Source organism: Cajanus cajan, chromosome 4, assembly GCF_000230855.2.
Source record: "Cajanus cajan strain Asha chromosome 4, NIPB_CcT2T_4, whole genome shotgun sequence".
NCBI classification, from domain to species: Eukaryota; Viridiplantae; Streptophyta; class Magnoliopsida; order Fabales; family Fabaceae; genus Cajanus; species Cajanus cajan.
The window spans coordinates 10,703,064-10,722,712 of NC_138520.1; the positions used below are offsets into that span (position 1 = coordinate 10,703,064).

The 19,649-nt window shown below is 31.5% G+C and overlaps 2 protein-coding genes across 5 annotated transcripts; both read left to right on the forward strand.

The window, feature by feature from the left end:
- Nucleotides 1-490: 490 nt before the first annotated feature.
- LOC145956696 (transcription factor MYB33-like) lies at nt 491-2,417 on the forward strand. Its single transcript, XM_083072218.1, has one exon. The coding sequence runs from the start codon at nt 727-729 to the stop codon at nt 2,377-2,379; it is 1,653 nt and encodes a 550-aa protein (XP_082928344.1). The 5' UTR covers nt 491-726; the 3' UTR covers nt 2,380-2,417.
- Nucleotides 2,418-10,959: 8,542 nt separating this feature from the next.
- LOC109802024 (glutamate dehydrogenase 1) lies at nt 10,960-18,951 on the forward strand. Of its 4 annotated transcripts, none has more exons than XM_029272084.2 (11): nt 10,960-11,100; nt 11,445-11,527; nt 14,973-15,104; nt 15,220-15,333; nt 16,091-16,312; nt 16,482-16,556; nt 16,667-16,783; nt 17,299-17,549; nt 17,939-18,014; nt 18,103-18,189; nt 18,545-18,951. In XM_029272084.2, exons 3-11 carry the CDS (start codon nt 14,997-14,999, stop codon nt 18,728-18,730), a joined length of 1,236 nt encoding a protein of 411 aa, XP_029127917.1. In that variant the 5' UTR covers nt 10,960-11,100; nt 11,445-11,527; nt 14,973-14,996; the 3' UTR covers nt 18,731-18,951. The 4 variants fall into 4 exon arrangements, with proteins under 4 accessions (XP_029127917.1, XP_029127918.1, XP_020218802.1 ...); XM_029272085.2 differs by having other exon boundaries at nt 14,982-15,104; XM_020363213.3 differs by having other exon boundaries at nt 10,961-11,100; nt 14,939-15,104.
- Nucleotides 18,952-19,649: the final 698 nt, after the last annotated feature.

Below are 19,649 nucleotides of genomic sequence, written 5' to 3' on the forward strand. Positions count from 1 at the left end.
TAATAAATTTTTATAAAATTCATATTTTTATGACAAAAGAATTTAAAATATCTTTGTTTTTAATAAATTAGGATTGTTTAGTGACAAGACCGACAATTTCCCTTCTTCTCTTTTTCTTTGTTTGAGATTGTAATGAAATTTGTACTTATAATTTTGTATAACTTGTTTAATAATAAAGAAGTGAAATGAAACTATTTAGATTGACTTAATGATTGAAATAGTATTTACTAGATCTTAAGTTTGAATCTTTTTATTGTTGTCATTGTAATTTTTATAGATGAAAAGAAAAAAATGATAAAAATAAAAATAAAAAAAGTAGAAGGTTAAAAGTAATAAAATCAGTATTATTTTTTTCCTTTTATCATTTAAAATAAATTATTTTACGAGAAAATACCTAATTTTTGTGGGGGCATAACGAAAATAGACCAAACCATGAACAAACCAGAAAGTGTTTTGCATGAACAAATCAGTACAACACAACATTGATTTAGAAACATTGAAGAAGTGAAAGATTCGAGTGTCGCTGTGAATTCCTCATCTCCAATTTCCTTCCAATTCTCCAATTTCGCCTTTCGCTTTCGCTCCGATCCCGAGGAACAGGGTTTTCACTTTTCACTGTTCCATTCAGTTTCTGAGCTCAACTCGCTTCCGATTCGCCGCGCGCCAAAACGATTCGTTTTTGGACTTTAGCGTCGCGTCCTATTCCGAGAAATTATATAATAAAAGATGAGACGATTGAAGAATGACATTAATGAAGATGAGGTGCTTCCCAATGATCAGACTGGGGCACAGCTGAATGGGGCACAGCTGAATGATGAGGGTTCTGAAGGAAGTGCTGGCGTTGTTCTGAAGAAAGGACCATGGACATCAACTGAAGATGATATTTTGGTGGATTATGTCAAGAAGCATGGGGAGGGGAACTGGAATGCTGTTCAGAAGCACACAGGGCTATTACGTTGTGGAAAAAGTTGTCGGCTGCGATGGGCTAATCATCTTAGGCCAAATTTGAAGAAAGGTGCATTTACTGCAGAAGAGGAGCGGTTGATTGCTGAACTTCATGCCAAAATGGGAAACAAATGGGCACGCATGGCAGCACATTTGCCTGGTCGTACAGATAATGAGATAAAAAACTACTGGAACACCCGGATCAAGAGGCGTCAACGGGCTGGATTGCCACTTTATCCACCAGAAGTGTGTTTACAAGCTTTACAAGAGAGTCAACATAGCCAAAGCTCTGGTGGACTTAATGGGGACAATAAAATGCATCCTGATTTCTTGCAGAAAAACAGTTATGAGATACAAGATTCTATATTTGACAGTCTGAAGGATAATCAGGGAATCATACCTTATATGCCTGAGCTTTCTGATATTTCTGTCTATGGCAATATGCTGAAAGGTTTTGATTCTTCTCAGTATTGTAGTTTTGTGCCACCAACATCACCTAAGCATAAGCGTCTTAGAGAGTCAACAATACCATTTATTGATTCCAGTGATATGAGCAGAAATGGTTTATATCCATTTGATCAAATTCGGGATAATAATTCTGATGAGATAGCACAATCATTTGGAATGCCAGCACCCCTTGATCCTGGTCCCTCCTCGCACAGCTCAATTTGTTACAGCCATTCACTTTCAAATGGCAATTCCTCTACTTCTAAGCCAACTTATGAGGCTGTGAAGTTGGAGCTCCCTTCACTCCAATATCCAGAACTTGATTTAGGTAGCTGGGGTACATCTCCCCCACCTTCTTTGCTCGAGTCAGTTGATGATTTCATTCAGTCTCCTACACCAATTAGTACTCTGGAGTCAGATTGTTCTTCTCCACAAAATAGTGGCCTTCTGGATGCTTTACTTTATCAAGCAAGGACTCTGAGCAGTTCAAAGAACCATTGTTCTGACAAGAGTTCAAATTCTTCTACTGCAACCCCTGGTGACAGAGCAGACAGCTCTGCTTTGAATGTGCACGAGACAGAATGGGAAGACTATGCTGATCCGGTATCCCCATTTGGTGCAACTTCAATATTGAACGAGTGCCCTGCTCTTAATGCAAATGCAAATTCATTGGACAAACAGCTACCCGTTCAGACCTTTAATGGCGACATTCTGAAATTAGAGTCTGTTGACGAGGTTTGGACTCCTAATGGTGAAAATCAAACACTGTCCCTGTTGAATATTACACGTCCAGACTTCTTGCTTGCTTCAGATTGGCATGACCTGAGTTCTGGGCATGGCAAGAACCTAGCCTTCACAACGGATGCTACGACGACCCTTGGCCTTGGAGATGATTTAGCCACTGATCATAAGCATGTGACTGCTGGAACTTCCAAGTCAAGTCAAATGTGGGGGTTTGGTTCTTGTGCAACTGCAATGATTGGTTAAGAAAACTTAAATGAGATATGAGATTTGAAACCCTTCTACTAGTTGATTTGTGTTGATTTTTTTAACATGGTATCAGAGCCATTTAGATCCACTTTAAAAATGGGCCACCCACCATTGATGCATGCCTCATAGGTATGAGGGGGTGTATTGGGAAAAACCCAAGTCCCGCCTATCCTAGATCATTAAAAAAAAGGCCACCCACCATTTATCCACGTACCAAGCCCAATAGTGCTGGACGTGAGGGGGTGTATTGGGAAAAACCCAAGTCCCACATCGACTAGAGATTAGGCAATTGAATAATATATAAGTGGAAAGCAACCCTTACCTTATAAGCCGGTTTTGTAGGGTTGAGTTAGGCTTAATCCACTATTCTAACATTTGTACAAAAGACATGCCATCAAGTTTGGCAATGAAGTATTGATACATGTGATCGAATAAGGCCGAAACAGGGGAGGATGTGATGTACCAGGGGAAGGAGCTGTCAAAAAATTGCTTGGACAGGGAATCTACAATGTTTGTCTTTCCAAGTTTGTAAAAAATATCCAAGTTATAACCTTGTAATTTTCATGTCCATTTCTACTACTTCGGTGTTTCAATTGTTTGCTTGATGAAATTACTCAAACTCTTCTAATATGTTTGGATTTGAAAATGACTTCCTATTAGATACTGATGTCCTTTTTTGATGACCTCTATTATGGCATACAATTCTCTAATTTAGGTGGAAAAAACTTGAAGCAATCAGATGACCCTTATGAGGGAGCACCACGCCAATTGCTAAACCCAAAGCATCAATTCCGACCACAAAACATCAATAAAGTCTAAGAGCTGAAGAATAAAGGCTGCAGAAAGTTTGGAATTTAAATTTGTAAACACAATGTCTAGCTCTATAGTCCGTAGGAATTGTTGTAAAGTGAGAAAATCAGTAAGAGGAGAGGCAATTGTGGCATATTGACAGATGAACTTGCAGTAAAAACCAGTGAGGCCTAAAAAACCATAGAGTGTCGTGTGAAAATGTGGATGAGAAACACTTAGAGAATTTAGCAAAACATTGGTTAGCAAGAAGTAAATCAAAAATCAATTTCAAATGTTGCAAATGTTTAGAATAAGTAGGACTAAAAATTAGGATATAAAAAAAACCAACACAAACTTTCATAATATATGACCTTAATAAATTGTTCATAGCCGATTAGAAAGTAGAAGGGGCATTAGTCGGTCCAAACAAGACTAAAAACTTAGTGCCCATTACAAGTGCGAAAAGCAATTTTATGAGTATCCTTGGGCATAACACAAATCTAGTGGTAACCAGAATGTAAATCTAATTTAGAAAAAAAATTAGCAATCCCTAGTTCATCTAGTAATTCATCCATAGTAGGTATAAGGAAGCGATTCTTCATAATGACAAAGTTTAGTGTTCTATATTCCACACAAAGGTGTCATGAGCCATCTTTCTTATGGACTAAAAGTACCATAGAGGAAAAAGAGTTATGACTCGAAACAATAAGGCCTTGGTGTCTTTGAACTTGGATTCAAATAATTTAGCAAGACCAATTGTCTGGGAAATGGAATATGGGTGGATAATAAGGAGCTAATGTCTTAATTCAGGTTTTAAACTAGATGATAAAATAACTTAAAAGATTATCACTAAATAAACCATAAACTTTATTTGAAAGTTGTGGACAAAAGATAAATATTAGAAGGGGGATTAAATAGTGTGTATAAAAAACTTGCATGTGTTTTTTGTAGTGAAGTAGTAACGCTAGTCAAATGAAGTGTGAAGAACAATCAAATGAAACATTGGATATTTTTATACTGGTTCGCCTTAATCACCAGGACTATGTCCAATTCTCAATCTAACCAGATTGAGTTTTACTATCTTTAAATAAAGATACAAGTATTCTTTCAACGAATCACTTTTGGCCCAATTATGAGTATTCTTTGACTTGCCTCTTCGAGCAACTATCCAAGTATTTTTTTCACAACAAGTCTCTTTAGGCTTAACAACTAAGTATTCTTTGGTAGTCAACCCTCTTTAGGCTTCAAACAAGTATACTTTTACATACAAGCCTATCTAGGCTCAACCTTATAACAATGGTTATGAAAGTTACACAAATGTTGTGTTCATCTCACTTAGACATTATACAACCAGTATAGAGTAGTAAACTTTTTACAAGAAAGAATAAAACTCATACAAGTATGATTTTCAAAGTATGTTTCTGTATAAGTTTTTTCTTCGTATCAGTTATATTTTTTCTTAAGTTTTGAATCTTTTTATATAATAGCTCGAAGAAGATGACTGTTGCAAAACTTTGAGTCCAACTCACAAGTTTTCTTTGTTTGTCTTTATCATCTTTCTTAAGCTTTGAATCTTTTTATATAATAACTCGAAGAAGATGATTGTTGCAAAACTTTGAATCCAACTCACAAGTTTGCTTCGTTTGTCTTTATCGTATTTCCTTGTGATGACAGGTAACCGTTTAACCCATTTAATACAAGCTTTAAATGCATTTAATCAAATGGTACCTCTTATTTGATCAAGGAGACTACTTATCAAATTTTCACACTAAATGGAGCTTGTAGAAGCAATTTCCATGCAGAAGCAATGTCCATGCAGAGTAGCTGTAGTAGTGACTTTATCTATTTTTCTCCAGCCATGATTTTAGGGATCTTGATTTTGACGGAAAGCATATTTTTTTCTTTAATAGATTTATGAGTTCCAAGATGACTTTCTTATTCGATTTATTAAGGAATGAAACATTCAATACAAACTTTTTCATTAGTCTCAATAAATAATAAACATCTAATGTATATGAAATATACTGTATGTTTCGTCTAATTTACATCGTCATACAAACGATCTACGTCTTACACGTCGTCTGATAAACATTCAAAGATATTTTCAAAGGCATTTTTTTAGGACATTTTCTCTTATAAAAGTGTTTCGTTTGTTAGCATTAAAACTCTAAAGCTTAAGGGATCCAAGATCATCTTTTGACGTAAATATTGACCCATATTACTAAAGTTTATAGAGCTACTGTTGGTGGTTTTCATAAGTAGAAGGACCAAAATGTAGTTTAAGTGTTCTAGCAAAAGAAAGCCAATTTGTGAGTTATTAAATTTGGTACATCCATTTGTACCAACTAAGAGTCTCCCCTTTCGTGTAAAAAACAACGATGTGAAGGTAGTGTTCAATGGGGATGTGATAAAGTAAGAAAAATTGTTTGGCTTGGAATAACCAATCCAAAGGATCTGTGCCTTGAAAGGTGGTGAGTTGAAGCTTAGGTGGATGAATGGAAGGAAGGTTAGGTTGTATCGAATTGGTTAAGGTTTAGGATGGAAAAGGTAAAGATATGTGGGGAAGATGAGGAAGTTGAGATAATATGGGTGGCATACCAAGTGGGGAAATAGTACAATGGGATATAGGGAGCTAATAGTGGTGTTGTGTTGACATATTGGGTGTAAATGTCATTGGCATACCAAATGGATAACTAGGGCAAGGGATTAACTGGATAGGGGAACTTCATTGGGAAGGAGAAATTGTTGGGGGCATGTGGGAGAAAGTTGATAAAGGGTTTGCCCTAAAAGAAATGGATGAAGATGAAGGGATAACGATGGGGAAATAAGGTGCAATGGTGGGGTAAAACTATGGGGTGGAGTAAAACCATGGGCTAAAGGTAGGGTAAGCGGTGAAGGGGGGCTGGAGGGTTTAGTCGTCATGGCATTCAACTTATCCATCACAATGTCTAGAGAAATTTGCAAGGTGGATTGTCAAAATTCTTGCAACTGGTATTGGGTTTCAAAGTATGTTTTCATGGCCCAAAATTTTTCTTAGAGATTGTGAATGGTATCATTAACCTCCTTAAAAGGTTTTGGAGGCATGGGATCAAGAATAAAAGCACGAGTTTATAAAAGTTTACTAGAGAATTAGGGTTACTATTGCAAAAAATTATAAAACTGAAAAAAAAAAAGTACTTCATTCATAACTTCAGCTAGATGAGAAAACAACTTAAGTAACCATAACAAAAGAAATTGGCCTCATGAAATTACTAGGTCTATTCACGGAAATAACTAAGATATAACAAAGCTGATCGAACAAAAGCATAAACATAATCTTTTAACTAGTATGGTCTGGATGATAAACGTTTGAGCCTACTATATACCATTGTAGGGAAGACTCTATGTCTCTTATATCCCTCTGCTACAACTCTCAAGCTACAATTGTGTAGTCAACAATGGTTTTTATAGTAGTAAAAGAAGGCATACACATAAGACACAATGTTGATAGTCACTTGATAAAAAATGGTGTTATCTTACTTGAGTGTGTGAAAAGTGACAAAAATCTTGCACATCATTTTACAATTGGATTTCAAGAAAGTTATTCCAAATGTGTCAAAGATGATGGACTTAAATCCTTTTAGAAGAGAAAAAATAATGTAGATATCCATTTAATGGTCAAACAAAGTCGTATAAATACTCTTATGAACTACATTTCTCATCCCTAAGGAGTGTAGTTGCACTTAATGTGAAGTTGAGATATGTTTTGTGCACGTGTTTGGAATCTTTTGTGAAAAGTCAAGCCAATCGGAGAAAAAAAATTTCTCCATTTCATTTATATCAACAAAAATAAAGTGATTGAAGAAATGGAAGAAAAGAGAAATAGAAAATATCTTAACTCAAACCGAAACTTATATGCAACCCCTACCTTGTCCACATAAGTGCAAATATAGAAACTTTTTAGAAAGTGTGATCTAAAATATATGTTTCATCGTCTCATAATAAGTATCATTTAATTTTTTTTACCTAAATCAAGAAAATGTTAATAAATAAAGAAAAATTGATTTCATATAATTAACTTTATCATTAATATTTTTTTACTAAAAATGATACAACACGATAATTATTTTTTAAAAAATAAATAAAAGAAAATAATAATCAGTATTGTATTAAAAAAATAATATGACACTTATTTTAAGTATTATTTTTTTAATACTTAGGCTTAAATATGTTTTTAGTCCCTCAAATTTAGAGTAAATTTATTTTTGGTCCCTCAAATTTAAAATTATTATTTTTAGTCCTTGTAATTTCAAAAAATCTTATTTTAGTCCTTATATACAAATTTTGTTAAGAAATTTATCAAATATTATTACATAAAATCTACCTATAAATATCTCTATCAGTGAAAATATCACATTAAATCTGGTTGATATTGCATAACTATATTAATTAGTTACTTTCAAATATGTTATTGGTGAATTAAGGGACTAAAATAAAATTTTTAAAAATTACAGGACTAAAAAAACAGTTTTAAATTTGAGAGATCAAAAACAGATTTATCTTAAATTTGAAGGACTAAAAATATATTTAAGCCTAATACTTATTATAAGATAGAGAGTATATCAAGATTATTTACACCTTTATGACTTTACACACTGTAATTTTTATTTTTCTTCCGCAAATGTATCCTTATTTTACTTAAATTTTGGAGAGTCTTATACATTTAATTAATGTCTCTTAAATATTGCGGGCCCTCATTTTTTCCCTTTAGTTTCTTTGAATGAAGAGGAAAAGTAGGGAACGGGATAGAATTTTAAGGGTCGAGGTTGAAAAAGAGGAAATTAATGTATATAATAAATTCAAAGAACACCATGTCCATATTTGGAACAATAAACTGAGGTGGTCCACCTCTTACCTTTATCTGGTCTCATCTATTTCAGATCATAATTGTGTTGGAAAATGACAAGATGATTCTTAGGTGTTGATTGTTTAAGTTTTTATTATGGTTTGTATAAATTACTATCTTATACTTCCTCCATGTTTTAAGACCCAAATTTTTAAAATAATTTAATTTTTTTATAACGTTCAATCTATCATTAATCAAACATTAAATTTTTTAACTGTAAAAAATATTAATTATTTTATTTAAAATACTTTCATATATTTATTTTTTAAAATTTGACGTGTAAGTAAATTCATTTAATTTATATCTATTAAAATGCAAATCGTTTCATTTTTTTTAGAAAGAAAAACTTTGGAAATGTATATTAAGACATATTTAGAAGGAGTTTTGAAAAAAAAATAGAAATTTAAGGTATATTTATTAATTTTAACTATAAAAAAATTAACTTTTCTCAATATTGATAAATTAATTACTTGAGTCATATAATAACGACCGAATGTAGTATTTTAACCGATAACAATTTATGTAAGAACGAAATAGTGGCTAAATTATGTTAGTATTTTGAGTTAAATTATATGTTTATTTATGGATTAAGATGTAGTACAACAACAAATTATACAACTAAAGTTTAAATGATTTTCTGAAAAGCGCCGATTATTGTATGACATTGATTTATGTCAAATGATTTTTTATATATTTTAATTTTTAGTGTTATTTTAATTAAAATTAGCGTTTTTTTTAATTAAAATTTAAGTTTTACTTTGATTTATGTGTTTAATTCTCAATTAAATTAATTTTGATAGTCTATTTTTTCCGCAAATAATCAATCACTGGAATTAGACCCTAAACTACATATGTAAAAAAATGCACAGTAAAATCCACTAAAATTGACGAGATCAAAACACTATATATCTATATCTTTATTGGGATAACAGAATATATCTCTGTGTATTAGGTCAAAAAATAAACAATTTAACTAGTGTTATAATTTTAAAATTATTAGTAATATTTTTTAAAATAATATATTTAAGCACCTGCATGACATGTTTAATCAAAATTGAATCCAAGTTTTGTGAATGTTAAACTGTTGCCACTCTCCGCTTGGCTTTGATTGGGCTCATTTACAAGTAGGGGTGGGCAAAAAAAACTAAAATAAGCTGAACTGAACTGAACTGGTGGTGAACTGTACTATAAAAAACTGAACTGTTTGTAAAAAAAATTGAATTGAACTGTTTAAAAAAAACTGAACTGAACTGAACTGTTGTAAAGTTGAACTGTACTGAACTATAAAAACTGAACTGAATTATAAAAATTGAACTATTTTTATAAAAGAATAAAAATTAAATATGTTTAACATGTTATGTCTTAATAGATTAGCTTGATAGTCTAATAACCAAAATTTTAGAAAAAAAAAGTAATTTGAAAAAAAATTATATCAATTTTGTTGAACTTAACGGATCAATTGAGCTATGTTGAACTACTTATTTTTAGGCTTAAAATTCACTGAGTTTGTTTGACTTAATTTTATATTTTTTTCCTTTGAAAAATTTAAATAAAATAGAAAATAAAGTAAAGTTGACAAATGTGTCTTATTTTGATAGATCAATGAGTCAAAATTGTTCAATTCAAAATATCATAACAGTTTAGTGCAGTTTAAATTGCAGTTCAGTTCAAGTTTTTATAGTATAGTTCAGTTCAGTTCAATGACACAAAAGAATAGTTCAGTTCAGTTCGTCTGAACTAATATTTAGTTTAGTTCAGTTCATATGAACTACTTTTAAGTTTAGTATAGTTTTTATAAGTTCAGTTCAGTTCAGTTCGTTTTGCCCACCCCTATTTACAAGATGACGCAAGTTGGAAAGGACCCAAAATCAATGCTTATTGTTTTAGTTGGACGTAAATACAAAGTAGCAACAAACTAACAAGACTATTTGTATAAGTGAAAAAATTATGTTTGATAATTATTTGAATGCTATTTATGATTTTAGTTTTCAAATTTAAAAGTGTAAGAATTTATTTAGATTAAATTTATAAACGTTTTTTTAGAGCTTCTCAACCATAAAATATTTTTTTAATTTTAATAGAAAAGTTCTTGAAAATATTTTTAGTTTATATTTAAATAGACTTATACAAGTAATTAAATACACAATTGCTAAAAAAAAAAAAAAAAAGACTAAATTTAGAGTAAATTTGTACTAGATTATGAGTTATTTTTAGAAATCACTATACATGGCTCAATTAATAATGGTGACGAATTATAAAGAAATTTATGTTAGAGAGGTGAATATTCACAATTTGATTTCAAGATTTCATTAGAATGAGGTAGGTCATATTTTAAAAAATAATTTTTTTAAAAAAATTAAAAATGAAAAATAAGAAAGTTAAATACAATTCTTATTTAGGATTTTACACTATTTATAGAAATTCATGTCAAGAAAAAAAAAAAGAAATAAGTCAATAATAAATTACACTTTTCTCTTTACATTTAATATTATTGATTTATTTTTTTAAAATTATGGATAAATTTTTGTTGACTAATGAGAAAAATAATTATTAATTAATTATTTACAATTAATTTATTTTCTCCAATACATTTTATATAATTTAATTATGTACATTTTTATTTTTATATTATATAGAGTAAATACTCCTCTAAGTTAACAATGGGATAAATGCAATTAGTAGTGTTTGCAAGAGGAATACAATCGGTTAAATTTTTTTATTTCTACTAATTAAGATCTGAGATTGAATTCAACTTGTGTTGTACTATTTTTAATTAAAATTAAAATTAAAATTTTATTTGAATAATATATATTTACATTTAATATAAATTTTTATATATATTACCAAGATAAAGTTTATGTTAAAGTATCTATATTTTGTCCTTTAAAACTAAAGAATGAAAAGAATATGGGGGTTGAGGTTATGATGGTTGGTTAGTGTTATATGTGGGAATCGCGTTGGATTTCCGTGTTTGATGAAAGTGAAACCATATATATTTATAGCCACTTAGCAGTGACAGTACAACCCATATTTTGCCTCCTAAGGTTAGTGAACTGAGTGATGCTCTAGTGTCAGTGTAGGGCGTAGGGACTAATGGTGGAGACTTTGTTTTAAGACTTCATTTATGCTTTCTAGTGTCTAGTGGGATATAGGAAAAGACCTTAAACCATCTATCTTTCGTTCACACACGCATCATATTCTTTTACAGTGCAAATTTGTAGTTCTCAGTTCTGATCTTAGTTGGTTTTAGTGGTTTCTGCAAACTACAGGGATTTTGCTTTTTAATTGAATTAGATTCCTTTGGGAATTCAATTCTGATTCTTCCAAGTTTTGGGGGTTTTTTTTTCCTTTCATTTTCATCTCTATTTATAGCTGGCCTGGTTTTCAGTTGAGCCTTGACTTGGTTGGGACTTCCTACTTGCTTGCTCCAACCCAGCTTTCATTTCTGAAACTCTGATTCTCCAATTCTTGGTATGTTTCTTAATTTACTTTTGTTGAAATTTTAGCATTAGTGTTGAACAAATTTGGGTGTTTTAATTCCTTCTATCTAGTTTTCTGCTGTTGGTGACATTTAGTTTAATGCTAGTAATGAACTTTATGTCCTGTGAGGTGTTCTTTGCCTTTGGTATTATGAATTTTACTTATATAAGAGTCAGGGATGATTCTGGATCATGAATCATGATGCCCTTTATTTTGTGGCTGATAAAGATTGCTACTTTAGAGTTTCTAGGTAGAATTGCCCAATTAGCATGATAATGATGACTTTATTTATTTGGATAACCGTGATGATTATCAGTGCAAAGTGCTGACCAAAGTTGAAAAGTTCTATGTTTTATTTAATATGAACAATCGGATTAATATGAATATCATCCTATTTTATGTCTTGAATCTCTCGATGACAGGTTATTTAAATGACTCGTGTTGCATTCAATATATTAGATTAGGATCCGAATTATCCCCTTAGTCCTATATGATCTGTTTTTACATCACACCATATCTTTTATCTATGTAAATTTAACTGTGATGTGAATATAATATTCTTCAGCTTTGCCCTGTAAAATCGTAATTGATTGGAATTTTAAGTGTACAGTATAAAATTTAGTCCAGTTATTTTTAATTGGATTCATGTACTGAGTGATATAAAAGTGACGTGTACTTGAGCTAATTGGATACGTGCAGGGATTAATAATTAAAAGAAATAGGATGTGATGTTTTCCACCATGTTATTTAATTCATTACATTTTTAACTAATTAGTCCTCTGCTGATGCCTCGTGTGGGGCTTCAAAGAAAAGTTCACACGATATTTGGGCAGTCACATGTGCCATATATGGCATTCCAAACGTTTACTTTGGGATAGAATTTAATAATATTATATATATATATATATATATATATATATATATAAATATTATTACGAAATATTTACTAATTTTATCGATAACTAATTTTTATTAAGAATATGATTAATTATTTTTAGTTAAATCTCTCTTCTCAACAAGAATTTATTAGGTGATTATAGACCATATAGTACCTAATTAATGATATGTAATGAAATATAAGTATTTTTTCTTTTATGATGAAAAATTTAAGTACATGTCATGTGGTAATTTATTGAGATTATGTTATAGTCGTGGACTACCTAATCATTTTTCTTCCTAATTATGTTTTTTTTATGAGTTAATCACTTATATACTGTTAGTGTAAAGTTTTTTTACACTAGTAACTAATTATATCTTTTAATTGTATCATGTCACTGTAAGTGTAAAGTTTTTTGACATTGGCAATCAATTATATATTTTAACTATGTTATGCCACTGTTAAAAGTAAATGTGCTTACAGTGACATGACACAATTAAAAGATATAATTGGTTGTTAGTGTAAAAAAAATTTACACTGACAATGTATAGGTGATTAATTCTTTTATTATTTCTAATTTTTAAAACTCAAATCTGAGATTAAATCCAATACAAATAGTGACTAATCTTAGTCGAAACTATGAGTGCACACAAAGTAGATATTTTTCTCCTAAAATAATTTATTCTACACTAAAAATTAGGATTCAAATCTTAGATATCTTGGTTAAGAAATATAAGTTGCTATTACTTATATTAATCAATATTGGTTATGCACTTTAATTGATTAGAACATATATCAGTATTAATTTAGAAAGAAAAAAAAAAGTAATATAAGAATAATTTTTAATATATATATATATATATATATATATATATATATATATATATAAATTGAACAAATCTATTATTATCAACTAAGTTAATTATTTTTTCTAATCTCTATGAATTAGATAATTGAAAATTATATACCACAACAATGATGCAGAACTTGAATTACCCTCTGATAAATGAGTGTATCTTTCTGTTTTAGGTAAGCCTGTGTCTTTTCAATTTAGAATACAGTCACAACGTTATCCTTTCTGATAAGCCTCTTCATTTCGGTGACTTGGGCTATATTTATTCATCTCACCTGGTACCAATTACCAATTTTAGTAGTTGAAGTACCAATTATTTGAAGAAAAAAAATGTTTTTGAGATGATTGGTGCGACAAATTCGCTAGAGTTACTAGATTGGATTCAGAACATGACAACTTGTCCCCCAAATATAAAAGCTGAACAACTTGCCAACTGGGAGGTTCACATATATTTAAACACTATAACAAAAATAGGAAAGAAAAAGCAAAACTTGCTTCCTTCATGAAAAAAGATCTTGGGACAGCATAGCCAAGAGTGTTGTACCATCAATACCATTTAGCGGGGCATCGTGGAAGGCTAGTTCTTGGAAAAATAATTTAATAAAGTTCGTTATTGGCTTATTGCCACATTTTGTATTTGGCAGATGAACTTGTAATAAATTATAATATATAGTAACAAGTCACGATCCGCAACACAGGCCGTGAAACATGTTTTTGTTTAAATGCATAATTTATGTTCCTACACATCCATGGCCTCAAATTGACATTTATGAAGCAGTGGAAGCAATGAATATAATAGTGCAAGAAACATAATTAAATGTGGACTAGTTACAGAGCATTTTGCTAAGAGGGTTAACTTTGTCCCTTTGTTAAGAGTATCTTGCTTCCTACCTCACCTGGATAGTGCCTCTTCATATAGTTTTGGAACCATTGGAAATTTTCTAATTCTTAAAATTTTTGTTCCACAAAGATTCCAAAGTAATTGGTACTTCTTGATGTTGTAGAAAGGTGATTTTCCTGAGATTCTTTTTTTGGGTCCATTAGCAAAGGCTTTGCCCAATAGAACCCCATAAAATGCCAATAATAAAGGGGCACTGGCTACACAATTCATTCATAAGCTATTTCAGGAAAGTATAAAGTTTCCTGAACACATTAACTTTGAATTGACCCATCCCAAGGAACATGGTAGATTTCTGTAACTATTTTTCTTCATGGAGATGTAAAAGAAGCTAGAACACAAAGCAGGTACACTCAGTAGTGAAGAAGTTTACTAATGCAAAATTATTAATTTTTTCCACAACCAGATATTCTGATTTGGATAATGCACTGTAGGGGATCATGCCTTGTATGTAAATACAACTAAATTATAATTAGCCTTTCTAAGAGAGAGAATGTCACGTTTTATTTTTCCCTTTGTCATCTTAATCTTTCATGATTAACTGCTGACATTGATCCACATGATATGGCGCATTGCTGGCACTTATCCATTTTGCTTGTATTGTATGGGCTCTACCAAACTTCTAATAGTCTATATTGTATTGTTGACATTGACTCTAGCTGGCTTTCTATATATCTTGGTATAAATATTAGCTCTAATGCATCTCTTTTCATCTTCCATACAATTTCTATAATTCCAATTATAGTAACACTGCAAGATTTATTTTCTGCATAGATATCTGTGGGCAAAAGATTGAATATTGTGTTAGTCCTTCCAGCAGTCAAGGGGAACAATGAATGCACTAGCAGCCACCAACAGGAACTTCAAGTTGGCCTCTAAGCTTCTGGGATTGGATTCAAAGCTTGAGAAAAGTTTACTGATTCCATTCAGGGAAATCAAGGCAAGTAAAACTGCTTGTTTTGTTTTTCATATCTTTGTTCAGGCAAATTGTCTTACTTGTTTGTTTTCCCTGTACTGTTTCATATAGTTCTAAATAATGTTCCACAAAAATGCAGGTTGAATGTACCATACCTAAAGATGATGGCACGTTGCAATCTTATGTTGGGTTCAGAGTTCAACATGATAATGCCAGAGGCCCTATGAAAGGAGGAATCAGATACCATCCTGAGGTTAACACTAAAAAATTTCAGTTACTAACTGGTAGTCAAGGGTTTATTTATGGTTGTGATAAAGACATGCATTCTTTTGATTGAACTAGCAGTCCAGCACTAATTTGCTATCGGATTTTTGCCATCTATAGTTCTATATCTATAATATATATATAAAGGCGATAATTAGATTTGGTGTACACATTTTTTTAGACAATTTTGTTCTTATATTTTTAAATAATAAAAAATAATATTAAAAATTAATCATTCTTACAAATACAAGATCTTTAGGTTTGAGGAACAAATACAATACCAGTTGATCTAATAAACATTGATAATTCTTAAACACTTTTATTAAATAAATGTAGAGACACAAAGTGTCTCGATTCCACTCATTATTAATAAAGATGAATGTTCTTCTTTCGTGTACATATTTTAATTAGACCATTTTATCCTTTATACTATGATTGATCATCTCTCTTATCTTAATTTTCCGTTTCTCTCTCATTATTTTTTTATTAAATAAAATATATAGAAACATAAAGTATCTCTTTTCCATTAGTGATAATAATTTGATTATTTTTCCCTTAAATTGGTATAACTTGGACGGAAATAAAATGAAATGTAGGGAATCATATATTTAATAAAAGACAACAGCTATTCAAAACATCAAATTACAACTTTTCTATAAACTAGTACCTTGAACTGTTTATATTTGTATATGCTGTGTAATTTAGGTTCTCAGTTCTCACTCTGAATCATTTAATGGAATAAATAGGTTGACCCTGATGAAGTAAATGCTTTAGCACAACTAATGACATGGAAAACAGCTGTAGCAAATATACCATATGGTGGTGCCAAAGGAGGGATAGGGTGTAACCCAGCAGAATTAAGTAAGTCTGAGTTGGAAAGACTTACCAGAGTTTTCACCCAGAAAATTCATGATCTGATTGGAACTCACACAGATGTGCCAGCACCTGATATGGGAACAGGACCACAGGTCAGTACTAATTAGTAATTACACATATTTAGAATTGAATCTGCTGCTGTTTGTTTAAGATTATTTACTTTTTTTCATTATGTTACTGTTATTTTATATTTGACTTAAAACACATGATGGTATGATTTTTGGAATTCACTATTATCTTACTGTGTGGTCATGCATGCAGACCATGGCATGGATACTAGATGAGTATTCCAAATTTCATGGTTACTCTCCTGCAGTAGTGACTGGAAAACCTATAGTAAGTAATTGTTTTTCTCTGTCATTTCATTTCAATGGCCATTGAAGTAACATGATCAAGTGATTCAAGTCATGCTTAATAAACCATTGCCCCTTATTTTTTCAAACTAGGATCTTGGTGGATCTCTAGGTAGAGATGCGGCTACAGGACGAGGAGTCCTCTTTGGAACAGAGGCTTTGCTTAACGAGTATGGGAAGAGTGTATCAGGACAACGGTTTGTCATACAGGTACTTGCTGTGTCTAGTATATTTAGTCTGCTTGGATACAAACTTAGAAGTATTTTTCTCTGCTGAAAATATATATATAAAAAAAAATTCTAGTAGAGAAACTGTCAAATACACTTCTAGATTGTATCAAACTGAGTCTTATTCTCATTGATTTCTATGCTAGTGATAGAATGCATTATGCCAGTGTGAAAATGAAGCTCATTGTAGTGGTTAATGAAGACATGATTGTGGTAGTAATAACAAATGAACCTTTGGGTTGTTTGTTAGAGATTCCGACATACCAATAGTTAGTTACAAGTTATTTATATTAAAGTAAAAATGGTAAAGTTAGAAGAATTAGCTAGTCCAATAGAGAGATTGGAAGGACCCTTTTACTCCTCTATCCTAAATCCTAATGTTGTTGTATTACTACTATAGCCTATGGGGAAAAAATGAAGCATTAGAAGTTCTTGGATTTAGTATTCTAATGAATTTGAGATAAACTCATGCTACAACCATATTGTGTGCTTCTCCAGGGTTTTGGAAATGTAGGGTCATGGGCTGCCCAATTGATTAGTGAGAAGGATGGAAAAGTTGTTGCTGTGAGTGACATAACTGGAGCCATAAAGAACAGCAAAGGTCTCGACATCCCTAGCCTACTTGAGCATTCCAAAGAGCACCGGGGTGTAAAAGGATTCCATGGTGGTGATCCAATTGACCCTAACTCAATATTGGTTGAAGATTGTGATGTTCTTGTCCCAGCAGCTCTTGGGGGTGTCATTAATAGGTGATTTTCTAACCACAAAAGTCTTGTGTTTCAACTCAGGCAAACAAGGGACACCTCAAAATACCTAGAGGTTGTTTGAATATAGACTTAAAAGTGTTTTTGACGGTTTTTCTACCGAAAAAAATGAGTTTTTTTCAATAGAAAACCTATTAAAAACGCTTCAAACTTATGTACAAATTAGGCTACTAGTGTAGTATCATCTTCATAGATTACTTTGAAAGCAAACATAAAATTGAACCACCCACTTTTCTTCGTTAGCCCATTACCTTTCTGACAAATGCTAGCCAATTGTATATTGCCTCCTCTTTCCTAGCCTCATATAAGCAATATTCTAAAGTTGAATTATATGATGAGAAGGTCTTATTCTTCATCTTTTGATATGGTTGAAGGGAAAATGCAAATGAAATCAAGGCTAAATTTATTGTGGAAGCAGCTAATCACCCAACTGATCCGGAGGCTGATGAGGTTAGTTTAAATTTCTCTTTCCTTGCCTTCTTCAAACAAGAAAGAAGAAATGCACTATTGTTAACTAATATCTACCTCTAACTTGCAGATTCTGAAGAAGAAAGGTGTTGTAATCCTCCCAGACATATATGCAAATTCAGGAGGAGTTACAGTTAGCTACTTTGAGTGGGTTCAGGTAATTATTAATTTATATACTGAAGTATATATATATATATATATATATATATATATATATATATATATATATATATATAAATATATTCCATAGAAATAGACCATGCAGTATCATAAAACTGATCACCAGTGACTAATTTGTGCTAGAGTAACATAGCATTATTGATATTTCTAACATGTCTATGATTTGTTATGCAAATAGACTTAATATTAACCATTAATTTTCTCATTGAGATTATTTACATTACCCTCTTAAGAGAGTTGCTCATTTTAGAGGAACTGCATCCATATTGTAAAAGTTACTTAATTAATATACTCTATGTAGTTCTTATGTGATTGGTGATTATATGACACAGAACATCCAAGGTTTCATGTGGGATGAGGAGAAAGTGAACAATGAGCTAAAGACCTACATGACCAATGGTTTCAAAGATGTGAAGGAGATGTGCAAAACCCATGAATGTGACCTTCGTATGGGAGCCTTCACCCTGGCAGTTAACCGTGTCGCACGTGCCACTGTCCTTAGGGGTTGGGAAGCTTGATATCTACTTCTGCAGCTGCTTTCAATAATAGAGCTCCACTCTCGGCAACTCTTCACAAAGTTTTTGTTGCTTTCATGTGTTGGGTGAATTGTACTTTCACCTCAAATTTTCTTGCATCCATTTTATATCTCATTTATCAAAGGGGAGGACTCCATGTACCATTCTTGGATTAATATTACAATTTCTATTTGTCTACTAAATACTAAAAAGCAATTTGCGTAGATTTTTAAGTTTTAACGGTAATCTTGAAATTGCACTTCGACGACGACAACTATTGAAAGATTAATCTTTAATTGGCAAAAAATATATAAAAAGTAAGCTTTTGACAAATTTTTTAATAAAGAGCGTGAGTGCTTTCATTATACATGGAACGTTATATTTGGACATTTCATAAATTTTCTCTAATATCTTTCCCTTTGAAAGTGCTTTATTTTATATCATTAGTGTATTACCTCAGAATAGTGGACTAGTATGGTGGAAGTATACGTGTTTCTGCAGTTACCAAGCATGATTTTAGAAATACAAAGTTGGTGAAAATCTTGGTCAGACCCCCTTATCTTCGCATTACTTGACAATTACCTGTTTAACTAATTTTATCTCTTATTTATTGTGTTCTTTACGTTGAATTGATAATCTATATGAAAAAAGATAACTTTTACACTATATAAAGGAGATACATGTACACTTTTTCCTAAATTCATTATTAACTTATGAGACCACTTATTACTCAAGTGTTAGAGCCTTTTTTCACCGTCAGAGCTGATGAGAAGCTAGGAAAGGAGAAGGTTGACTCAACTGTACTTAGTATTTACAGATTCTTGTAAGTACATTTGGGACCACTGTGAGGTCAAACAGATATGGTATTAACAACATTTAGGATTTAGGAAAGTAGACATTGTATTAACAAGATAACAAACCC